The sequence below is a fragment of the Scaptodrosophila lebanonensis genome, unplaced genomic scaffold (genome assembly GCF_003285725.1).
Source record: "Scaptodrosophila lebanonensis strain 11010-0011.00,11010-0021.00 unplaced genomic scaffold, SlebRS2 tig00000024-arrow-pilon, whole genome shotgun sequence".
NCBI lineage: Eukaryota > Metazoa > Arthropoda > Insecta > Diptera > Drosophilidae > Scaptodrosophila > Scaptodrosophila lebanonensis.
The window spans coordinates 12,986,682-13,011,684 of NW_022060538.1; the positions used below are offsets into that span (position 1 = coordinate 12,986,682).

The 25,003-nt window shown below is 36.7% G+C and overlaps 3 protein-coding genes across 6 annotated transcripts; 2 read left to right on the forward strand and 1 right to left on the reverse strand.

The window, feature by feature from the left end:
- Window positions 1-7,257: 7,257 nt before the first annotated feature.
- Window positions 7,258-24,148, reverse strand: LOC115621796 (sodium/hydrogen exchanger 9B1). 4 transcript variants are annotated; one of them, XM_030515570.1, is made up of 11 exons: window positions 24,122-24,148; window positions 23,717-24,025; window positions 18,761-19,139; window positions 13,011-13,298; window positions 12,013-12,195; window positions 11,780-11,955; window positions 11,580-11,686; window positions 8,958-9,146; window positions 8,743-8,886; window positions 8,408-8,509; window positions 7,258-7,836 (listed from the first exon to the last, which is right to left on the reverse strand). In XM_030515570.1, exons 1-11 carry the CDS (start codon window positions 24,135-24,137, stop codon window positions 7,597-7,599), a joined length of 2,133 nt encoding a protein of 710 aa, XP_030371430.1. In that variant the 5' UTR covers window positions 24,138-24,148; the 3' UTR covers window positions 7,258-7,596. The 4 variants fall into 4 exon arrangements, with proteins under 4 accessions (XP_030371430.1, XP_030371434.1, XP_030371432.1 ...); XM_030515574.1 differs by lacking the exons at window positions 23,717-24,025; window positions 24,122-24,148 and adding exons at window positions 22,009-22,131; window positions 22,231-22,248; XM_030515572.1 differs by lacking the exons at window positions 23,717-24,025; window positions 24,122-24,148 and adding exons at window positions 22,009-22,131; window positions 22,200-22,223.
- LOC115621867 (odorant receptor 94b-like) lies at window positions 14,222-15,471 on the forward strand. The gene is made up of 2 exons (XM_030515687.1): window positions 14,222-15,325; window positions 15,397-15,471. Exons 1-2 carry the CDS (start codon window positions 14,222-14,224, stop codon window positions 15,469-15,471), a joined length of 1,179 nt encoding a protein of 392 aa, XP_030371547.1.
- Window positions 16,374-17,607, forward strand: LOC115621871 (odorant receptor 94b-like). Its single transcript, XM_030515696.1, has 2 exons — window positions 16,374-17,477; window positions 17,551-17,607. Exons 1-2 carry the CDS (start codon window positions 16,374-16,376, stop codon window positions 17,605-17,607), a joined length of 1,161 nt encoding a protein of 386 aa, XP_030371556.1.
- Window positions 24,149-25,003: the final 855 nt, after the last annotated feature.

The window sequence follows — 25,003 nt, forward strand, 5'->3', positions numbered from 1 at the left end:
GCGAGACTTGTTTGTTTTTGTCACCAGCTAGAGCACAAACAATACACGACCCCATCGATAACCTTTAAGTCGCTCCGATTCTATTTCTTGCAATCACAAGGGTACACAAAGCACCGCACAGTGGCTTAGAACCGTTTTTCATCCGTCAAAGCTCAATCCTTCAACTGCAGGTGGAAACTCGCCAAACTGAACTGGCTCTTTGGTGGCAACAGGAAACTGCCACTTAGATGTAAACTTACTGTAAGTGCATCAGTCGGGACGACTTGGAGTTTTGGCATTCAGAACTTGCTAAGAAATAAGAAGATTTATGATCGTGGAACAAATATAAAGTTTGTCTCGTGCGATATCGAGAGTGTAAAATTTAACAATTTGAGATTTTGTTTTCTTACATAAATGATCAATTTTTATATACTCGTGTATACATATATACTTGTACATACTTTAAAATTATTGAAATCTAGATGAATAATAACGGCGGCGAAAAAAATAAAAAGGCGTTGAAACTGAGAAAAACATATATGTTGTTGGATTGTATATGCACTCGATAACTAACCGACAACTAGTAATTAAGTCCGATAGCATTGAAGTGGTTCCGATGAATGAACCTTTGGAACTGGATAATGAACTGCACTTGTAATTCAGCACGACAAGAGAGCAGACGCACAATAAGTTAATCGTGTAAAATAAAGTCAATCCATATAAAAATTAACTCATCAATGTAATTTTGCTAATGGGAGCTGCTCTGAATTTGAAAACCAATTCATAGTATCGTCTAGTTAATTTCCTAAAAAGAACTTGGATGCTTGTCAGTTGAATAGAATTTTTTTTGCAAGCTCACATGGAATTAGTGCCGTATCTGGGGTCGGGGCAGTTATCAAAAGGAAGTTACGGCAGATAAACAAATCTAAAATCATTTTGCCTCGACAGTTCAGAACTTACAGTAGTTAGGACTGCATTTGCTGAACTGCATTTTCTGAAAAAACCATACTTAATTTTACAAATATTGTTCACATTTAAATCTGTATTTGTTTATTACATTTATATTTATTTATTTTATTGTACATAAAGATTGTTTGTTTGATATGTAGTTTAGTCTGATATTAATATAAGTATGAAAATAAAAACATTGAATGTTTCTGTTAAACCAAAACCATTTTTAGAGACACAATAATGCACAGCGTTTTAAAATTAGTCGCATTAACATATATTGCCTCAGGTTTCAATGAAATCAGCCTCTGCCCGCTTTGCACCCCCCGATATACTCGTCTATTCTGAAAATAAATATATACTCGAATATACCTGAGGAAACCATATTTTTGAAAGGATGAAGGGGTATTACAATTTATTTGCTTTGCATCAAATGCATTTCCCTGGCCCTAATTTATGATAATTTATATCTTAATTTCTAAGTGTAGTTTTAAAAAGTTTCAAAGCCATTAACTATTCTCTATACTTTTGTCCGATGAATTTGGATGCTGAGCCACTGTGCGTTGTGTCACTCTCATGAAATTGTTTTTAGGTAATAATTTTTTGTCAATATTCCCAATTGGTCTTGATGTTTATTATTTGAGAGTTTTTGTCGCGGCAGTTTAAAAAATGGCATGTCTACTCAACTAATTCGTTATTTATGTAATCTATTTAGGTAATGATGCAAAAAATTACGGAACTGTGTGGAATATAGTATAATGCTTATGTATCGTTATTGACAAGTGCAAAACAATAACTGCTGTCACAAATTACAAATTAACTTTTAACGAAAAACTAATTTTATTTCATTGTTTTAAAGCTTTGAAGCTTCTCCTTCATACTATCATTAAAAAAAAAACATGAACATATGAACATGTGTACGCACAGTTTAATTAAATACTGGCATACCCGGGTTGCCTTTCTGCGCCTCGATTATAGTGTCAATACTGCTTGAGCTTATCGGTTTTGGCAGAAACATATATAATACGAATAAAATAATATATATTTATGTATAAAATAATATGTGCTCGTGCATGTCCCATAAATACTTATGCTTGCATTATTTAATCATAATTTTATTTTTTTGGCACCATTTTTGGAAAAAGCTGCCTCCGCCCTTATATGTTTGTACATATATGTATGTATTTTTCTCATATGAAGTTTCTACAGGGTATTACTATACGATAAAGAGTAAGGAAATATCCCTAAGTTTCCTTAAATAAACAGTGTCTCTTAAATTGGAACCAAGATAAAGAACAAGCAAATACTATGCAGTTTAAAACATTTTTATGTAACACTTAAAGTATATGAAATTCCAAGAATTACGGGAGTTACGATTTGCTGAGGAGAGGGGGAGTGGGGGAAATTCCAAAATAAACATTTCCTGCGTATTCACATAAGGCAATTTGGTGTTCCTAGGTCTTATAGTCTCCGAGATATAGGCGATTATACGAATGGAAAATCGGGAAAACCCCCATAGGGGGAAGTGTGGGGGAAGATAAAAAAAATAAAACTCACTCGTATAGCGTACACACATAAGGCATCTTTGTGCAAAATTTGGTGTCGTGTAGCTCTTATAGTCCCTGAGATCCAGGTGTTCATACGGACGGACAGGCGAACAGTCGGACAGACGGACAGACAGACAGGGCTTCTGTACATTTCATGTACAGAGTATAATAAACACTATATCAAATAAATTGTTGCTTGTTATGTTTGTATTGAGCTTGTAAGTGTGGGGCCCGAATATTATATTATAATATATTATATACTATATGCTATATTTTTATTTCTGATGATATAGTCCCAGCAGAGAACAACATACATACTTGAATGTACATTTGAGAAGAAAAGAGAAAAATAGTCATTCTTCTAGCTGGTAATTCCTCAGACTGCCAAACGGTTTAATAAACAATAAGTTGCATCTAAACTTCGTATCGAAAGATAAACAATTAGTTTTCATTATTGCTAATGGGCCAACAATTACAAGTATATACTTTTACTATCTATCTGATGCAAAAGACATTACAAATGCAAAGGCAAGGGCTGAATGTTCATTAAACTTCTCATTTAGTTATGCAATTAGTTTTTTGCAGCAATTTTAAAAACACTAATTTGCCCTTAATTTCTTTCTCATTTCTCATGAAGTACAGTGAACGAATTGTCTTCGGCTATGGCGAAAGTATAAAAATCTCCACTAACAACAAGCCTTCTATATAAATTGACTTTTATGCGCAGCCTCCATCGTCCTTTAAAAAAAGCACTTAAAGGCATATCGGCTAATTGGAAATACATATATAACAATTTATTGTCCATTAAATGAGACGAAATTTCAGCAACATCGAGCCGAGTTTAAACTGCTGAGCTATTTATTAATTTGCCTTCCAGTCTTCCAGTGTGTGGAGCTGTTAAATATTAATTATGCAGAACAAAAAAGATATTGAAGTTTATCGGAAGCTTTGCTTAACTCCTCTGTATGAGAGGAATTGAGCGCTGAATTTATCAAACATCCCATTAGCTTTTCTTAATAAATGCGATCTTATTTAAGTACAGCTATTATTATATTTGCAAATAAATACATTTTGCAATGTTTCTTGCCGACTTCACTCTAAGTAGACTACTGATTCGAACCTTTTCTCAAACACAAAGCCTATACGACTTTTTCTATTTTTTCTATTTTCTTTCAAATAACTTTATTTAAAAAGTAGAATCTCCAACAGAATTTCTAAAAGTTGTTCGAATGCAAAAATTAGCATTTCAGTTCCAGGTCAAAAGGCTTGCGCCTACCAAAATGCTCTTTCACCAGAGCTAAAGGGTACAAAGAATAAAATGCAAAAGGAAGTTAAAAATGAAAAGGAAAATGCACAGAGCCATGACAAAATAAAGGCGTTTAACTACCGCCAGTTCATGTTGAGAGTTTTGCCTACCACTGGGCCAGTTCCAACAACAACAACAAAAACAACAACAACATCTGCACTGCAACTTCAATGCTTGACATAAGATGACGTTGTAACAAGATTTGAGTCATTGTTGTGTGTCTTAAGGCCATCCCATCCTTATCTGCTTTGCTTCATTAATATTATTACGCAGTAACCGCAAGTGATAAATAAAAAACGAAACCTTAGCAAAATACAACACTACACTGGAAAAAATGAATTGCAAAATTCGAAATGCATCACAATTTTCTTCAAAGAAAATAATAGAAACAAACATATGCAGCTGTTGTAATTTGTTTGTTGGCATTTGTTGTTGCCAAAACTTAGAATTAAGTGTTTTGTCCAAATAGAAGATTTTAAACTATTCCAAAATTTATTCAATTTCAAGTGAATTAGTATTACAAGTATTATTATTATTATATTATTATTAAGTTGTAATAGATTACCAACTTGATTAGAAAAGAATTTGATCCTGAATATTAGGTTTAAGCTATGAACTTGTTGTATTATCTTGATATATTTATGTTAAATTTCACATTATCAGATCCAGGGCAGTGGGTGAATTCGAAAGATGCCGCATCATTAATAGGAGCATGTCAAAGCGTACACCTCTGTATAATAATTATAAGGAGTAAATTTAATGGGAATTTAAGCATTTAACTACTCTTTTATTGTGAAAGATATTCAACGCATTCAATTTTTAGGACTCAGAAAAACTTCTGGATTCCACTTAATAAATGTATTTAAAAACTATATTTCTTTGCCAGTGCATAAAAGTGCAATAGTCAGTTGGCTTTCATTTCTATGCAATTAAATACAGTTTTCTGCTTTCTTTGTATTCAGTTGTTGCCAATGCCGAGCCGCGTAAGCTTTCGTAGTGCCTTCAGCTGAGAGAGTCCTTTGTAAGCCAACAGAAAATGTATTTAAACAAAACTAATTGAACATTTTAGAGCTAATCCCTTGTACACTTCGCGAACAGTCAATCATTAATTTTGATTGCAGCTAACAGCGAATTATCTCATTTGACAAAACTAAGCGTGTTAAGTCCTTTAAAACTTTTTTGAAAATCAATTACTCTTAACAACAACAGCAAGCCATAGAACAATCAAATCCGCTATAATTAGCTCACAGAAATGCTTTGAATTAATAAGATGCCTGATTTCACAAAAGGAGTAAAAGAAACTTTTTAAAACTTTTTGTTAAAATGGTAAGGTTTTGCATATATTTGTTTGTATCCATTTAATTCCTGTTGGATTAGTATTATACTTCAGCACAGTGGCTGAAGAAGTTGTGCCAACAAATATACTTTAATTACAACAAGTTTTCATTAAATGTGTCAAATGCGTCAGTATCTGAAAAAAGACGAGTACACAACTGGCTTACGACGTTCATGCTGTAACAATATCAACACAAATGGCCACTGGCGAGGACCTTATACTCGTAAGTATATCAACAGAAATATCTATTTTATTTTCATCATCTGCAATGAATGGAGCCGTATCCACCCAGTACCACAACTGAGATGTGGCTTGGAACTCAATAGATCCCCGCGGCTGCTAATTTTCTTATTTGGAATACTTTTCTTTTTTAGAAACTTTAACTTTTCCTCGCAGTTCTTTAGTGCAGCGGTGACTTCATCGGTCCGATAACGCAGTTTATGCACTGCTTGAGCAAAAATATGTTATTCAACTTGGAGTATTTATGTACTTAAACAATATTAAAAAAGAAACTAAATAAATAATTGGAGATATTATTAACAAGCTAAGAAGTTACCTTCGCGTCGAAGCTATTTTTATACCCTGTACCCGTAGGGTAAAAAGGGTATATTAGGTTTGTGCAAAGTATGTAACATACAGAAGGAAGCATCTCCGACCCCATAAAGTATATATATTCTTGATCAGCATGACGAGAGAAATCGATCTAGACATGTCCGTCCGTCTGTCCGTCTGTCCGTCTGGATGAACGCAAGGATCTCAGAAACTATAAAAGCTAGAATAACCAAAGTTGGCATCCAGATTCTCCTAGGCCCGAGTAAGGACGAGTTTATTTTATTTTTTGGAATTTTCCCCCCCTTCCCCCGCTACAGAATTTCGTCAATAGCGTCCACATTTCAATTGCTACCTAAACCAAACACATAATTAATAAATAACAAGTAAAAAAGCTAAAGTCGGGTGTCCCGACTTTGAAATACTCTGTACATATGTTTACAATAATTATAGAAAATAAAAAAAATTAAGAAAATAAAAAAAAAAATTTGATCGATTTTACCTCTCTCGGTATTCGAACTCACGTAAGGGGTTTATAATTGCACATTTACATAGCAATTGCGTCTGTGTGAGTGTATGTATGCCTATGCGCATCTATTCGTGTCTGTGTAAGCATTTTCGCAGTCAACCGCGCGGGCAGCGCTGCAGCAGCAAATATATTTATGGCTATAACTTCTTGTTAAATCGGTCTATCATAGTGAAACTTGGCATACGGACACATAATAACTAACTGGGGGTATTTTTAGTTCGAAATTCCAAGAATTACGGGAGTTACGATTTGCGTGGGAGAGGGGGGAGGGAGGGAAATTCCAAAATATACATTTTCTGCGTATTCACATAAGGGATCTGGGACTAAAATTTGGTGTTCCTAGGTTTTATAGTCTCCGAGATATAGGCGATTATACGAATGGAAAATCGGGAAAACCCCCATAGGGGGGAAGTGGGGGGGAAAATCAAAAAAATAAAACAAACTCGTATAGAATACACACATAACGCATCTTTGTGCAAAATTTGGTGTCTCTATCTCTTATAGTCTCTGAGATCCAGGTGTTCATACGGACGGACAGACTGACAGACGGACAGACGGACAGACAGACAGACAGACAGGGCTAGATCGACTCGTCTCGTCATGCTGATCAAGAATATATATACTTTGTGGGGTCTGCCACGCCTCCTTCTGCCTGTTACATTTTTCAGCTCCCGCAAACCTAATATACTTCTGTACATTTCATGTACAGAGTATAATTATCTACTGTTGTTTAAAATTTTATTCAATTTGGTCAATTCTAAGAAAAGTTATTAGCGAAACAAATTCTCGCCAGTACAACCCCCACAAACTGCAGCAACAAGTTCGCTCTTTTTCTTCCTCTTCTTGCTGCTGCTTTGGGCGCATATAACTCAGTGACGGAAGTTTACCTGGGTACAGGGTATTACACTGTCGGGCTTGCTCGACTGTAGCGTTCTCTCTTGTTTTACATAGCCTCTATACTGCCTTACAACAAATACCTTTATTTGTTTAAGGTCACGTTCTCATAAGAGTATAGTGCCCGTACTTTCTTACCCTTTCCTTAGAAATTTATTTAATTATTGTGTATGTGGCCAACCATTATTTATTTATTAATTAATATTTCAAACAAAAACTCGGTCAGAGGTCATGTCGTTTCTGCGACAGCTATATGACAGTATATAATATGGAATTAACGGAATTTTGTGTTATTTCCACAATCATAACATATAGCATGTTTAACAAACAAATAACAATCAAAAATAAATTATGATTATAAGTAGTACTACATAAAGGAAATCTTGAGATAATGTTAAGATTATTTGCAATCTACACGCAGCGTTTGTTTTCAACTTAATCGCTAGCTCTGGGGAAAATACAATTTTCGAATGTCTCACGAAAAAACCCAATACAAAATCTGAATCTGTTAGTTTTTATACGAATTAGTTAATGTCTCTGGTGTGGCAGATAACTCATTCTCGTCCATATTATCGCTACGCTTAAGCCAAAGCGGTGCGAGACGCAGCATTAGGATGGCTCCTAGAGGCGCAGTGAATATAATGGCCAGGACGGAAATTATGAGGACATTGCTGGCAAGTGCCAGCTGAGATTCGTTTGGTGCGAGTGCAGCTCGGGCCAAATCTAAGGCAACTGGACCCAGGGCAGCCTGAAAGTGACAAAAAAATATATTCAAAGATTATTTAACTGCATTGCCTGTATTTATTTTAATTAGCGCAGAATAAAATAGCAGGCAACTAAGTATTTACACCAAAAATAGACAACCCAAGAGCCATGCATAGATATACACATAGACAATAAAAAAAAGCAGGAAGACAAATGGCAGAGGTAGTGCGGGTATCCAAGCCAGCATAACATTTAAATTTCTGCCAACCGCAGACACAGACACAGCAACAACAAACGACGCCAAAAGCCTGTAAGCTCATGATTCACACTTGGGAACTTGCACCACGTTGCAACGACATACACACGATACGAGTATAAACAAAATGTCCGCTTGCGGTCAAACTGCAAACAATGTATGGTGGCTGAGCGGCTCTGGCAACTGCAGCGACATCCTGACCTGCAAATATAACTTAGCATGTTTTGGAAAAAAGAGCACAGAAAGCAGCCACGCCCTAGCAAATAAATGAAAGTAAAAAAGTTGCACTGACCCCGTATGGCAGCCCCACACGACCCATACAGAGTGTACAGATGTGCAGATGTACAGAGAAACTTACTTGGACAGTTGCCTTGGGGAAACCGGAAACAGCAATGTAAGCACGTTCCTTTCTCGACAGATTTCCGCCATATGTTGATAAATATGCAAAGAGCAGGCGGAACTGGACAAAATAGAGAGAGAAAATGCGCAAAAATTGTCAATTGTGTGTCAGTGTGTGTGTGTGTACTAAGTATATGGTACACTAATTATAATTAAGGTTCACAGGTGATGTTTGCATTTCATTAAGAACCTATATTTTAATTTCAGATTCATTCGCTGACAGTTGCCTCTCTTATGTATTAATTGTGTTTTTTCTTTCGCCAAATAACTGTGCAAAATAATTGCTTTAATTACCAAACTTCCGACCAACACAAGTAGGGCTCCGTAACCAATTACCCGACCTTCGAGTACACCAAAGTTAATTTCCTTGCCAATGAGAGCAAAGGACACTGGCTTCAGGAATTTCCACAGCAAGTCCAAGCGACTCGTCACACTATCCTGTCAATTAAAAGTATACACAACCACAATTATTTACATTAAAATTCAGCAGACTATGTGCATATACTTACGGTTTTATTAACCAGTGCTTGATGCGGCGTCCACTTGTGCTCTTCCCGCTTCCAGCCTATGTTTGCGATAAATACCATCGATACGCAGCCCAAGGCCCCAGCCGAGGTATACCCAATAGCTCGACTGCCCATGACTGCTATGGTTCCACCCAGGATGGTCAAAACAAAGCGCAGACTGTTGACATAAACCTGAAGAAAAGTTTGTGTCCAAGTTCAAAAGTTTTCATAAATTATAGTTTTATTTTAACACTCCAGAACTTTAAAAACTCTATCAACACACTAATAGTTAATGCAGAAGTCAACGCAAAAGAATTGCAAAGTTTTTTCTAGTTGGTGGGACACCAATCCACCTAACGTATACTCTTTACTGTCTGTCTATTGCATATGTATATTAACAATCTGAACCCTTTTGTATAGCCTGTACCCAAAATGGCAAAGGGATATACAACTAATTCTGTTTTTACAAATTTTATATGTTGTCATACGACTTTATTCCATTTACCGCGATTTGAAATGACACAAAATAAATAAATAAAACAAACAGCTAGAAACCATTCTTATATGAGTCGTTGTGCACATTCTTTTATTTTCTGTGCCTAACTCGTTTTCGCGGTGCATTTTAAATAATTATTTATTTTAAAAACCAAAAAATCTACATAATAATTCAATTTTTTTTCTGGAGATAAGTGGGGTTGACATGTATGATGTGAAAGGATAAAATGCATGACCAGGGATTCTTTTAAATTCTAACGGTACTGGAGATGAAGAGCTGATAAGAAACGAATGTATGAGAAAGCAACACAAAGTAAAAGAGAAAAAACTCGTATACACAAAACATTAAAACATATATTAAAGAGGTATACAAGTATGTGATGATTTCGCTGATTTTAATAGGTTTTCGAGATAAGGAACCAATTTTTGCATATAATCAATGTAATTTTTTACACGGATTTAAACACTTTTTCTTATCGGATTTTTCTGGAAGCAAAGTATATACATTCTTGACCAGTAAAAAAATCCATCTGCCTGCCTGACCTCAGAGAGTATAAGAGCTAGAATAACAAACTTCTTCTAAGTCCAAATAAAGACGAGTTTCTTGTTTCTTTTAATTACAAATCTTTCAATTTTTCTTAAAGCAATACTCGTATATAGGGTACGATGGGTATGTATTTGTATGTATTTTGGGTATGTATTTTGCTTTCCTTCTTCTAAGATTCAGGTGTACGATATGTATACAAGTATATTCAGGTGCTTAGAAATTTAAATTTCCAAATTTAAATATTGAAGGGTTTTGGTCTGTTATTTTTTCCAGCAAAGACATATGTATTTACAACAATTTAGTGCAAATTTGTTATTCAAAACAAAAAGTTGTGCAAAAAGCGTTTTTCACTGTGAACGGCATGAAATTTAAGACTCGGTTCACAAAATAGTAAATAAATAATGGAAACATTTTTATGAATCACTACAATTTCTAACAATTTATTATTTTCAACTAGCTTAAGCTGCCATATTGGTAGCAGAATACTGGTTTAATAAATTGTATATACTTTGAAAAAAAATATATAAAAAAATTATCACTTTAAAAAATGTAAGCCAAGCCTGGCGCTATTGCCATAAAATGCATTTATATGTTATAGTAAGTTTGATCTTTCGATTCATTTAAAGTTTTAATTAAACAGGGTTCCAGTGAAGGTTTAACTGTTCATTAGCTGGGGTATTTAGTGAATGAGTGAAGGGTATAGGAATAAGTAAGTTTGTCAAGCGAACATACATATAGTATATGTAGAATGAGGCGACGTCCACTTGACTGAGCCCCGAATGTAAAATCGATATGGGCCCTACTGAGATAGAAAGACGCACGCACACGTCTTCAACCGCAATTGTTAAATGTGCAAAAAGTGCTGAGCGACGGGTAGCACGACTGTGTGGCAGTGTGGCAGTGGCAGAGTGTGTGCATAAAATATGCAAGGTTGAAAGTGCCGCAACTTCATCGATGCGCAGCGTGAAATTTTGAACAAACTGCAACGCTGCATGTCTGCCTGACTACAAGTATAAGGCTATAAGGCTATATGACTGCATGGCTGCCTGCCCTGGCTGGCTGGCTGGCTGGGTGGCTGGATGCGTGGCTAAGGGGCAAGGAGAAGGAATTCAAGTTATGAGTAGTTTGTGGATGTGCTCGCTTGTACTATACTACTTGTATAGTGTGTGAGTGTTTGTGTGCCAGCACTCAGAACTCAGCACCACCCACTGCGTTTGATTATGCGCACCATTAGCGGTGTAAGTTGCGGCAATGAGTTTTGTGGCAAGCTTCCACGGCATGCTTGCAACTGGGCTGCCGTCATAACTCCCGCAGAGGCTGGCAGTAACTGTCGTCACAAATGTCGCCTGCGTTGTAAGTATCTTTTTATGCAAAATGCGCACCGAACCCGCCAAAACCCAACTATCACCATATGCACCATGTTGTAAGGGTGCATGAATGTTCTTATGGCGACAATAGCGCCATAGCACCATCGCTTGACGTCCGCTCGCGTTTTACATCATTAAATGCGCTGATTGAGTGTCTAAGTGTTCACCGAGTGCGAATTTTTAGTAGAGTCGTACTTTGCTGCTTTGTCTACTTACCGCGTTGCGCGATGGCAAATATTGCAGCATCATGCCATACAGATAGCCAAAAACAACTCCAATACCAATGCCAATGGGGCCCTGCATCACTTGCTGTAAGAACGATCCTGTAAAGTGAAACAATCATTATTTTTCCGCACGTTGTGATGTTACATTCAGTGGCCAATTATATACGTGTATGTACTTGTGTATATACGCACCAGTGGAGAAAATGACACTTATTACGACGCCAAACATAAATATGCTGGCAACATCGTTGCAGGTTGTCATTGCATAGATGAGAGTGTGTATGCCACTGTTTAGGCCCAGTCGCTCCTCCTTCAGCTTAAGCATAACCGTGACGACCACATTGGGGGAGACTGCGGTAATGACGAGGCTGCACACCCCACCGTCAATACGAATATACAATAAGGTTTGTGTGTCAGTTACTTACCCCAAGGCAATGCCCCAGAGCCAAGACATTCCCAAGGTAAAGCGAGCCAATGAAGCAAGTACCGCCACCTCAGCTATGGTCGGCAAGAGCGCCAAACGCATGATCATTAGCCACAGCCGTCTGAAGGAGTTACCATCTAGTCCCAGACCTGCCAGCAACATAATGTTGACCAATGCCATTTCCCTGCAGGAAAATATATTATATTATATAATATATTCGCACTTACTGTTTCAAATAAAACATGCTCAATGTATTGTTAAGATCAGGGTTCGTAAAATGTGAGCAAAACTCATTCGGACACACGACATGTTCTGCCGCGAGTCGCGGTCGCTCGCTGCCGACTGAAGCAGAGTGTGGTCTGAGCCGTCTGGCAGAGGCCATGGGTCGTGCGTGTCGGCCGTGGGTCTCCGTGGGTCGCCGTGGGTAGCTGCCGACAGCAGCAGAGTGTCGTTTGAGCCGGGCTGCAGAATTCGCGCGCTCGTTCGTGGCAGGCAGGTTTAAGGCGAAAAGTGCGACAGCGACCCACTAATACCCGCGGCAGAATTTCTTATGGGTAACAGTGGGTAGTGCGCACAGTTTACGAACCCTGGTTAAGATCAGATTAAAATGTAAAATCTCCAGGCCAAACCCTTTGCCGTCCCTTTGCAGAACGTTTAAATTTAAACATGCACAATTGACCTATATTTTATCCTTTTTTATTTAAGTAATTTAATTTGTTATTTTAATTTAAATATACGTCTTCTCTATCTTGTATTGCTATTATTTCTTCTCCTTTTCTTTTTGGTTAGGTCTAATAACTTCTCTGAATACCGTCGGGACAAATTGGCAAATAAAATTCCCCCGCCGAGTTGGATTCGTTATTGGATATTTTTGGTATTTCTTTTCTTCTTCTTCTTTTGTTTTTCTTTAGTTTTATCTAGTATAAGTTCTACATTGTCTTGATTATTTTTTCCTCATCATCAGCTCTGCTTAAATAAATAAATTAATTAATTAATTACCTCAAAAACAGCTCCACGGCCTGATATCCCTCGAAATTGGCCCAACCAACATTCCCGTAGAGAACGCCAAAGAACAACATACCCAACATATCCGGTAAGTTAAGGAATGTCACCAGAATTCCCGACAACTGCGCACCAACAAACAACAGCACTATACGCATAAAGACCGTTGACGGAACAGCGAGATCTCGCAATAGAACCCATGTCATTGACCATAGGCCCAGAAATATTGCAAACATCGCAACATGCTCGGATACAAGAGACCAATGAGCCACCAAGTGACGCCACCTGAAAAACATTATTTTATTTTATTTAATAAATCAACAGATAGTGCTGTCGATACATATCTAAAAGCTATGATTTATATAATATTATAAAATAAAATAAAGATATGTAATAATAACGTTATAATTTCAACTGCAAAGATAATAAGCCTATTAATGCCTCCGACACCTTGGGGGAATTTTATTTGCCATTTGGCAAGCTATACCCCGAATCATCAGAGACATTATACAAGTAGACCTAACAAACTAACAAAAAAGTAAGCAGAGGAGGACAATTAATTATACTTAACAGCTAATTAAGCATAAAGAGAAAAAAGGAAATCTTGCTTAACGTGTTGCTCATTAATTGATGTTCTTGGCCATTTTGGAAGGGTTCGTCTTTACGCTGTATCGACCCTATTTGAACATTTTGTGTCATTCAGAGACATGGGCTTTCGACAAGATTCTTTACGTTTTTGCTGCAGAAATTTCATTACTTTCACAAAATTTAACATTATATTAAAAAAAAGCTCGAAATAAATAGAATACCGATTTCTTACCAAATATTCTTTAATTTAGACCAAGAATTGGTGCCAACTGTACAAAATTTCAGTTCGTTAAATAGGACTTTTAGTCGTATAATATAGTATACATTATGTATACGGCGGTGTGGAGAAAAATCAATTGCATTTAGTTAGCTCAAGACATAATGGAACTTGAAAAATCTTTGATTTAATGTGCGTGACTATTTAAAGTGGGTCTTTCAAAGGGTTAATAACAACTGCCTCTATTATGCAAACAAGTAAATTATTATAATTGTTTTGGTTGGTAATTAAAAAAATAAATACCCAAAAGAAGAAGAGCATGTAAGAGCTGCAAAAGACCAAGTTATTAATTTGTTTATAAAAGCAGTCACTTCCATTATAAGTTCATTTTGAATCCTGGATCATGCCGATTATGGCGAACTCAACGGATCGGATAGCGGCCGTGAGGACGTTACTAAAAATTCTATGCTGGATAGGCCTTTGGAAGTGGCAAGATGAGACCGGATTCCTAGGGATAATAAAGCGCAATCTTCGCTTCGTCCTCCACCTGCCTCTAAATATAACCTATTTAGCGCTTATGTGGCTAGAAGCGCTAACATCAACGGACTTTGAACAGGCTGGCCAAGTGCTTTACATGTCACTAACCTTGCTTACCGTGGTAGTGAAGTTAATGAACATTTGGCAAAAACGGGATATGGCTTGGAGTTTTATTAACGAGTTGAGCTGCGACCCAAGGTATGAGTTGAACAATCGTGACGAGCTCGAGTACTGGCAAAGCGAGCAAATCAAATTTAGGCGAATCTTGTACACATATATGGGATGTAGCTTTGCGGTGGGCTTGTTCGGCTTTTTCAGTGTACTCTTTCAAGAAAATTACGAGTTACCCTTCAGCTATTATGTGCCATTCGAATGGCGTAATCCTGAGCGCTATTACTATGCGTGGGGCTACAATGTCCTGGCGATGGCACTGGCTTGCTCCACCAACATTATGCTCGATACCATAGGCTGCTATTTCATGTTCCACATATCACTACTCTACCGTCTTTTGGGTCTACGTCTCGAGGCCCTACAGAAAACGTCAGATCAGGAGGCAACCCTGAAGCTGCGCCAGATTTTTCAAATACATGCTCGACTCTTCCGATTGACGCATGACTGTGAATACCTGGTGTCGCCTTACGTGCTCTCGCAGGTGGTGCTCAGTGCATTTATTATTTGTTTTTCCGGATACCGCCTTATATACATGAGCTGGCAGCAAACTCCCGGCCCCTTTTTTACTACGATACAGTTTGCCGGCGTTATGGTACTGCAGATCTTTTTTCCGTGCTACTATGGAAATGAATTGACCATCTATGCCGATCAGCTCACCAACAGTGTATTTAAAACGAACTGGTTGGAGTTTTCGGTGGAAACTCGGAAAACACTAATCATTTATATGGAAATACTCAAGCGCCCAGTAATAGTACGCGCAGGAGACTTTTTCAAAATCGGTTTGCCAATATTTTTAAAGGTGTGTTTTGCATTTCAAAAAAGTCACAAAAAGCATATAAATAAATATATAATTTTTATTCTATTTTTCAGACTGTGAACAATGCCTTCAGCTTCTTTGCGCTCCTCTTGAACCTCTCCGAGCGACAAATTTCTATTAAACCATAACAACAACAAACATTAAAATCAAGGATAAAATTATTGCAAAGCGATTGGACTAATAAAAGCTTTACAACGGAAGAAAGTCAACTGTTTGTTTCAAACTTACAGGAACCCCACAATGTGAGTTGGTTCCTAAGTATATGACTCGGTTCGAATCCCGGCGCTAAAAGCATGATTTAAAAAGATACTTGCTACTGATATCTAAAAATATAAACTGTCGTGTTATGGCCAAATAAAAAATAGAAAAATAAATAAAATAAATATAAAAAAACAACAAATATCTCCATATTTAAAGACATTGGTTGTATGTATTAAAAGCAAGATCTAAAAATGTAGTAAACTTTCTAGAAAAATTCTCATCTCATCAAATGAAGACCTTTGAAGAAGTCTAAAAGCGCTCATCTTCAACTAAATGCTTTCATCTAAGTGATTAAATGCATTGCTTACACATTTGGGCTAAGAGAAGCTCAGAAAACATTTTTAATTTCGGCCAGGAAAATATGGCGAACACAGTGAGTTCCCTGAACAACTAAATAAATATCAATTCGTTAAATATAATTCTTAGTCGTACAATATAGAACACTATATATACGGCGGTGTGGAGAAAAATCAATTGCATTTAGTTAGCTCAAGACATAATGGAACTTGAAAAATCTTTGATTTAAATATGTCACTATTCATATTTATAATCGTAATGTGCGTGACTCATTTAAAGTGGACCTTTGAAAGGGTCACAAACAAGTGCCTCTATTATGCAAACAAGTAAATTATTATAATTGTTTTGGATGGTAATTAAAAGTATAAATACCCAAAAGAAGAAGAGCATGTAAGAGCTGTAAAAGACCAAGTTATTAATTTGTTTATAAAAGCAGTCACTTCCATTATAAGTTCATTTTGAATCCTGGATCATGCCGATTATGGCGAACTCAACGGATCGGATAGCGGCTGTGAGGACGTTACTAAAAATTCTATGCTGGATAGGCCTTTGGAAGTGGCAAGATGAGACCGGATTCCTAGGGATAATAAAGCGCAATCTTCGCTTCGTCATCCACCTGCCTCTAACTATAACCTATTTAGCGCTTATGTGGCTAGAAGCGCTAACATCAACGGACTTTGAACAGGCTGGACAAGTGCTTTACATGTCACTAACCTTGCTTACCGTGGTAGTGAAGTTAATGAACATTTGGCAAAAACGGGATATGGCTTGGAGTTTTATTAACGAGTTGAGCTGCGACCCAAGGTATGAGTTGAACAATCGTGACGAGCTCGAGTACTGGCAAAGCGAGCAACTCAAATTTAAGCGAATCTTCTACACATATATGGGATGTAGCTTTGCGGCGGGCTGTTTTGGTTTTTTCAGTGTATTCCTTCAGGAAACGTACGAGTTGCCCTTCAGCTATTATGTGCCATTCGAATGGCGTAATCCTGAGCGCTATTATTATGCATGGGGCTACGACGTCCTGGCAATGACACTGGCTTGCGCCACCAACATTATGCTCGATACCATAGGCTGCTATTTCATGTTCCACATATCACTACTCTACCGTCTTTTGGGTCTACGTCTCGAGGCCCTACAGAAAACGTCAGATCAGGAGGCGACCCTGAAGCTGCGCCAGGTTTTTCAAATACATGCTCGACTCTTCCGATTGACGCATGACTGTGAATACCTGGTGTCGCCTTACGTGCTCTCGCAGGTGGTGCTCAGCGCATTTATTATTTGTTTTTCCGGATACCGCCTTATAAAGATGAACTGGCAAGAAAGCCCTGGTCCCTTTTTTACTACGATACAGTTTGCCAGCCTTATGGTATTGCAGATCTTCTTTCCGTGCTACTATGGAAATGAATTGACCATCTATGCCGATCAGCTCACCAACAGTGTATTTAAAACGAACTGGTTGGAGTTTTCGGTGGGGACCCGTAAGATACTGATTATTTATATGGAAATACTCAAGCGCCCCGTTATAGTACGCGCCGGAGGTTTTTTCAAAATCGGTTTGCCAATATTTGTGAAGGTGCGTTTTGCATTTCAAAGCAACAAAAATCATATATATGTACAATGTTTTTTTTTTTTTTTGCATTTTTCAGACGATGAACAATGCCTTCAGCTTCTTTGCGCTCCTCTTGAATCTGTCGGAGCGTTAAAAAGCTATTAAAGCATAACAACATCAAGCACTAATAAATAGTGAAAAGAGGATGAAATTAATGCACAGATTAACAAAAGCTTTACAACGGAAGAAAGACAACTGATTGGTGCATGCTCACAAATAGCCCCATATTTATAGGCCAGCAATAATAGTACTATTTATTAATAGCAAAATCTAAATATTGAATTTAAATCCAACAAAATGTATATTTTTTATCCCTTTTAAAAGCACTCATCCTCAGCAAAATGCATTCATCTAAGTGGCTTAAAGCAAATTTTAAATTAATAAAATTTTAAGATTCCTAAGAAATGGACGGATTTAGAACGGAAATCCAAGACGCTATTTTCTCAAAGATTACTCGGAGTGACAAGCCCGAGACAACTCCTATAATCTGCTGCCCCAACATAGGCTGCGATGTGGCAAGTCAGCATAAATGACTTCCATGGCTTGCCACGGGCCATCGTGCTCACAAATCATGGAAAAAATTTAAACTAAATATCATATATTTTGGCTTTTCGTTCATCACAATATAGCTTTTTAAAAAAAAAATAATGTTGCCATACCAATTAATAATGGTCAAAATATTTCGTGTATTATGAAAATTGTCTTATTTAAATTGAGTTTTATAACTTTGTCGATATGAAACGTGTGCATGTTTTGATACGAAATTAAAGGATTCAAGAATTCAATGACCTTCTTCAAAAGTATACATTTAAATATAAGTCGTTGAAAGTTGCACTATCGAAAAAGACCTAGCCGTACCAATTAATAGTGGTTAGGGCTCGTATAGATTTTATAAAATGGGAACATTAAGGCAAATGAAAATTTGAACTAACTAGGTGAAGGTCTGTACCCACTGGGACTAGTGGAAGATCCCATTAGCAGAATGCTCCACAAATCAAAAATTATTTTACCATACCAAAAGTATAAACTGCCAAAACGTGCAATTCTGGGAAATAAAAGATTACGCACCACATGCAATCATAATAAATATTAGAAGCATACAAGTACAAGTATGAGCGGAAAGCTGATCTTTCAGTCAGCAGTTTTATTTTTTTTTTTTAGTTTACGATCGCAGTGCATTTAATTATTTAGGTGCGCACATACATACTATGTATGTCTGTTTATATCTTCACGACCATATTACTTACCATTTGGGTCCTTTGTACTCCTCATCCCGTGCTGGAAATGCCGCACCATTGGTATTTTGCGTTGCATTTGTTAAATTTAGTGATGGTTGTGTTAAAATTATTGTTGCAACGTTTTGTGGCGCGTCGCCACTTCCACCTTCAGTGGCAATGCCAGTGCCAGTGCCAGTGCCGGTACCGTCGACACCATTGTCACCATCAAAGGCAGCATTACTGTAGTCCTCCGAGAATTTTTGTATGTCTAATTTAGTATGCAACGACGTAGTGTGGGTGCCACTTTCTGCGTCCGACGTTGCATTGTTGCCGTTTTGTGTCATGCTGTCACTTTGCGAAAGTACTTTGTTGTTAGGCTGTGGCTGCTGTTGTTGTGCGCTGGGCTTAGCTGTAAGTAGCGAACAGATTTAAATGTTTTAATAGAAATGTCAGCCGCAGGGGAAAGTTGCCGCCGGTGGCTTCCATTGTGTTGCAACGCCAACCAAGAATCAACTGTTAAAATTGCTTATACTCGTATGCAAGTGCTAACGAGCTGCATTTAACCTATTGTGCATGTTTTTCTTAAACTCGTCTGCGTCTAGCGGAAAGGGGAAAGACAATGACTCCAGTAGGTCCACAACCCCACCAACCCAACCTCTTTTGAGCCCAGTGTATATCATAGAGTACTCTAACTTATTCGCCACTCAAGGCGACCTGACGATGCTGCCAACGAAAAGGACAGAATGTTGATGGCGAAATAGAGATTGCTACAAAGATTAACAGACGTTGATTGCACCAAAGGACGGTGCTCTACCAGGATCCGGCCTACAGGTGCCTGCTGCTTGTCGACTACGGTCGACTATCGCTGCCGCGCCATAATTGGCTTTATTGTCCTTGCGACAACTTCACACCTTCCATAGCCAGGCCGGATGGGGCGTCGTGGGTGGGCCACATAAATAAATATTTCCTCTGGCAATTAGCTCTGTTTACCTTGACTCCTTTCAAAAGCGGCAACTGATGCAAATTTCTTCTTATTTCACATCTTCTTTAGACATTTTTTCTTGAATATCTATTGAGGTGGGGGCGACGTTTTCAAAAATTGTATACTACCCGTATATACAAAGAGGCAATCAGTTTAATACAGATGTTAATAATCATGTTTTTACATCGCACAGTTTGAATACTAGTATATAAATTGGAGGAATTATTTTGTCAAGTATTTGTACTTGATTGGACATCTTCATCATCATTTATCACTAGGCTGTTAATTGGGAGCAAACATTTAGTGTCAATTTTGAAACAGCTTGCGTCTGCGGATCACGTGCAAAGTGTCACATGTTTTCATAGAATATATAACAAATAGACATTTGTGTGTATTCGATTAAGTTACATTATGTATTACATTAGTGAAAGGAAACCAGCCAGAACTTTGTTCTATATCTTTGCTCTATGCTCTCACCTCCTGTCGAAATAAAACTGCCATGGTCTGGCAACGCTGCACAGCAAAGAAGCAAGAAGCAGCATCAATACATTCAAGAAGTAGAGCAGAGTAAGCCGATGAGAGATATACTCTATGTACTTTAAAATACATTTTGTAAATTAATTTAAGCAGAAGCAATATTCAGCAATATTCCCACTAGCTTAAGTAGAACTAACTTTGGTGTTATTCCATTCCACTTTTCCACTCACTCGAATAATCTAGATAGATAGTTCAAAGTTAACACATGTCGCTCACATATGTATGTATGTATATGTTGTTTCAAAGTAATGGTCAACGTAGATATTCTAGATATACAATATGTACTATTTTCACAATACACATGTACTATTCACACAATTGAAAACATATGTATATATCTATGTACATATGTATTGAAAGAATTCTGTTTGTAAATTAAAGAAGTCTGAAAGCAGTGCTTGGCAAGCCACATCAAATGCAGTTGATAATTCAATTGCTCACAACTTTAAAGCGAAATAAAAAAGCCATGAGGGTGCTCCTCAGGTAAAATATTATCCTCTATACAATACATAACTGATTATTCAAGCTGTGATCCATGAAATGTGTAAATTTAAAGAGATACAAGAGTTATATTTAGCATTTTTTGCCAACACCAAATAAGAAAACTAATCAATCGGCATCAAAATGTTTTTTTTACTGAAAGTTGATTAATTTTTTAGGTAAAATAGAAAGTAAGATCCCTAAATAACAAACGTGCAACATGGTCGTACTACTTGTAGTGTATGTGTGGTTACACTATTAATCAAACACGAAAAAATGTAGAAAATGTTGCCTGCACGATCATTCCCAGGATCAGACGAGTTATACAAAAGTCTCGTATTTAAAAAATGAATACAAATTTCGTTCTTTTGTTTCAAATATTAAAAAGATGAAAATTTCATAGAGGTAATAATTTTAAAATAATAGCAAGAGCATTTTCGATCCTAAACATACATTCCTATAAGAGTCATTTCCTATATACGAGTTTATTATTGTATATTGTAAGTACTGCCGACTGAATCGATGAATACAAGTATAAAAGGAAGTAAAAGTAAATGCAATTGCGACTAATTCTGTTGCATTGAGTTATGAAATTTCCCATCAGCAATCATTACTTAAAGCTGACTGGAATCCAATAACTATGTAAGGGAAACGAACTAGAAATGAATAATAATTAATGCAATTGTTTTATTGTTATAAGCTTTGATGAGTTTACTGAATATGAAAGCAACTATTGCATATACTTGGTGGGCTCAGAAGTTAAGTTCAAACTATTTGAGTTCTCCGAATCAGTACAAGTGTGTATAAGCCACAAGGACACAGGAGTCTGTAGCTAATTTATGCAGATGGACAGGATTTTGTACATACATATATTAGTACAAATGGTTGTTATATGAAACGAGCGGCGCCGGTATTTCTTCCCTTTTGGTTTAATTTGAATACTTTCTTTCAATTCAGTTATCAATAACTATGAAAGGGAAATGAACTAGAAATTAATAATAATTGTTGTTGCAATTGTTTTGTTGTTATAAGCTTTGATGAGTTCACTGAATATGAAAGCAACTATTGCATATACTAGGGGGGCTCAGAAGTTAAGTTCAAACTACTTGAGTTCTCCGAATTAGTACAAGTGTGTATAAGCCACAAGGACACAGGAGTCTGTAGCTAATTTATGCAGATGGACAGGATTTTGTACATACATATATTAGTGTAAATGGTTGTCCAATGAAACGAGCGGCGGCGGGCACTTCTTCCCTTTCGGTTTCATTTGAATACTTACTTTCAATTCAGTTATTGATTAAAATAATGGCAAGTTTTCTCACAATATTTTAATTAGCATTTTAGTCTCCCCTTATTTTAGACACCTTTGAGCTTCCACTGGAATATGCGTTAGCGCATACATCTAATGTTGGAAATAAAACCACAAGTAACTTTAATACAAATCCAAATTTAAAATTCACTGATAAATACAAGTACTGCCGACGTTTTCCCAGCCACCTACCACACCGAATCGATAAGATTAACCGTCAAAAGCTTACTAATACGGCCGAGATCTCGCGAATGCACCGCTCAGTCTACTGCGAATCGCTGCTCTCAAGTTCCCCACAAGCCAACTCATTTCAATGGAGAGCTTGGTGTTCATATAAAATACATATTGAGGTATATATTTACCTACATACCTACATACATCTACTATATTTTTTATCTTGTGCTAATAAAAACAACAAACACGCGACAGTCAATATTGCTCTCGCGCTAGCTAGCTCTAGAGAAAAAGAAGAATTTATTTAACAATTTTAAATTAGAAAAAAACAAAACCAACAATTATAATCCAGCGGTGCTGAGAACGAGTTGTGTTGATTACAAACAATAATAATGTAAATAAATACACTGATAAAAAAATTACGTGTTTAAAATGTCGAGCAAATGTATTTTGATATCAGGAAGCTTACGAAGGAAAGCGAGTGTTAAACCTCTGGGCGGTTCTTCTTGCCTACGGCTTCAACAGAAGTGCATAAAAGGTACTTCTAGTCTCTCTAAATATCCTATCGTTCTTCTCAATTACTATGTCTGCTTCAAGCTTTTGTCATCGAACTTTTATCGCCATTGTATTAACATATACAATTCTTGTTTTCGTACTCGTACTATAAAAAAACTTGGCATGCAAAAACATATGTCTAGCTTCTGTTTCTCGGATGAATAAATAAATCAGCGTGCGAATATGTTCAGTAGCTCCATGCTATTAAGATAAAAAGAGTCTAAAGAAATGGGAAATGCCAAGGCGAAATCTTGAGTCTATATAAAATATAGATGGCAAATTTTGAGACAATTGCTTTCGTGCCTTTCGATATATGTATATATATATATATATGAATTGGTAAACTTTTAACCAAAAGCTCCAAGATTTCGGAGATCTTAGCATTCATACAGACAGACGGACAAGAGTGACTTACTCTGTCAAGCTCATTTTTGGTGTTACAAAAACTGAAAGATGGGAGGACTGAGTAAAATAATAATAATATAATAAGTCGTCAAAAATGTATATTAATTTAAAATAAAGTTGTAGTAAAATAATAGAGTGGTATTTGTAATAGATACATTTAGAAGAGTTGCCTTTTCTAATATCGAAAATGAAAACCATTAATATACTTTTCCAAGCGAGGCTTTTACTTAAGCACATCTTTTTGAATGAGAATGTTCCTAATAAACTTTGGTATCACCATCGAATATCGAAACTTGATTGGATTTCGCCTAATTATGCTTTTTATAACTTTTACATTGTTTCCGTATGTCCAATGTTTGGTGACATAAAAATACAATAACAAATTAATTAATTTCTCCCGTCGTTTCACAATTGATATATTCTTTGTCGAAAAGGTTAAAAAATCATTCCACGAAAAAGTTCATTATTTTATACCACTTTTATAGACGAATGTAAATGGCAAATCGTTTCTGCTAACACCTAGTCATATACAACCCCATAATACCTTTATTTTTCGATGATGTTGTAAGTTTGGCAGACCCATGAAGTCGAGGAGGAGGCAAAGGGCGTTTAAGCCGTTCAGTGGTTGGTGTGGATGCGCCCAATAGATGCTGGACTTCCGGCTCGATATCGCCCAGAATACTCTTGTTCACCGTCTCACTTGCTCTCCTCAGTAATTGCAATGGTACATGATTTCCGGGATGTTGATCCTCCAAAGGTACTGCCGGTCTTCCTTGTGGCATATCAAACGAGCTGCTGTTGCGAAAAGCCTGCAGCGGCGGCTTATCGTCAGAGGCCACAATATCGGAAATATCTACAAATATCACCATTGCCACTAATGAGTCTAGCACCTTCATACTTGTTTTTTATTTCTATATTTATTTTTTAAATGGAGCATATTCCTACTAACCAAAATCAGTGCTCATGTTACGCAATTCAATTAAAAGTGCTAATCAGATTTGAGTACGAAACGTGTCTAAATTAAGTAATAATCGAAAATTATAAGCGACGCAAACACCGCACTCATAAAGAGGAAACAAACTGTAAAGAGACCAGAAAATACCTGCGAATTTCAAGCAATTTTTGTAATCGTATGAGAAATTCGATTTAATTATTTATACCCAAGTAAATATAAACATATATGCCGATGCAAATATTTGCCTAATTTATAATTAAAGAACCGATAATATTGCTCTGCCCAACTGCTAAGCAAACACAACCAAAAATTCAGCTGCAATGCTTCTCGGCTATCACTAATTAACAACATATAACGCCTCTAACAAAATAAATATGGAAAAGGCAAACACAATCGCCAGCAGCGCGATTGGAAACATGCATCTTAATACAAATCGCTATATATACAATACTTACAAGTATTTGTACATATACTTGTATACATTTACGGGTATGTACCTAAGACAGAAACATAACTTAAAGATTTGATTTTTGTTGGCATTATTGTTGTCTTAACAACTTTATTATACCACTCTAAATACTAGATTAGATTGTGTAAACAATACCCTATACACAAAGGTAAGAGTGTATGCTAGTTTAGTACTTGTATGCATGTATGTAACACACTGAAGGAGCCTTGGTGTAAAGGGAAACTAGAAAGAAATATTATGAAAGCAATTAAAAAAGTTAGGTAAGCCTGTTGAATGTTAAAAGCATGTCATGAAAGTTTTATTATTTCAAATAAAACTAATAAGAAACTATATGTGTATCTGTATATATAAAAATCAATGCCACTTTGCGTTGTAATTTTATAACTCAAGAGCGGGCTCACCTATCC

Coding starts and splice junctions, on each gene's coding strand:
- LOC115621871 (XM_030515696.1), top strand. CDS start 16,374: ATGCCGATTATGGCGAACTCAACGGATCGGATAGCGGCTGTGAGGACG. Junction 17,478..17,550: donor GTTTGCCAATATTTGTGAAG/GTGCGTTTTGCA, acceptor TGCATTTTTCAG/ACGATGAACAATGCCTTCAG.
- LOC115621796 (XM_030515570.1), bottom strand. Junction 12,196..13,010: donor GCCGTGGAGCTGTTTTTGAG/GTAATTAATTAA, acceptor ATTTTCCTGCAG/GGAAATGGCATTGGTCAACA. Junction 11,687..11,779: donor AAGTGTCATTTTCTCCACTG/GTGCGTATATAC, acceptor TTCACTTTACAG/GATCGTTCTTACAGCAAGTG.
- LOC115621867 (XM_030515687.1), top strand. CDS start 14,222: ATGCCGATTATGGCGAACTCAACGGATCGGATAGCGGCCGTGAGGACG. Junction 15,326..15,396: donor GTTTGCCAATATTTTTAAAG/GTGTGTTTTGCA, acceptor TCTATTTTTCAG/ACTGTGAACAATGCCTTCAG.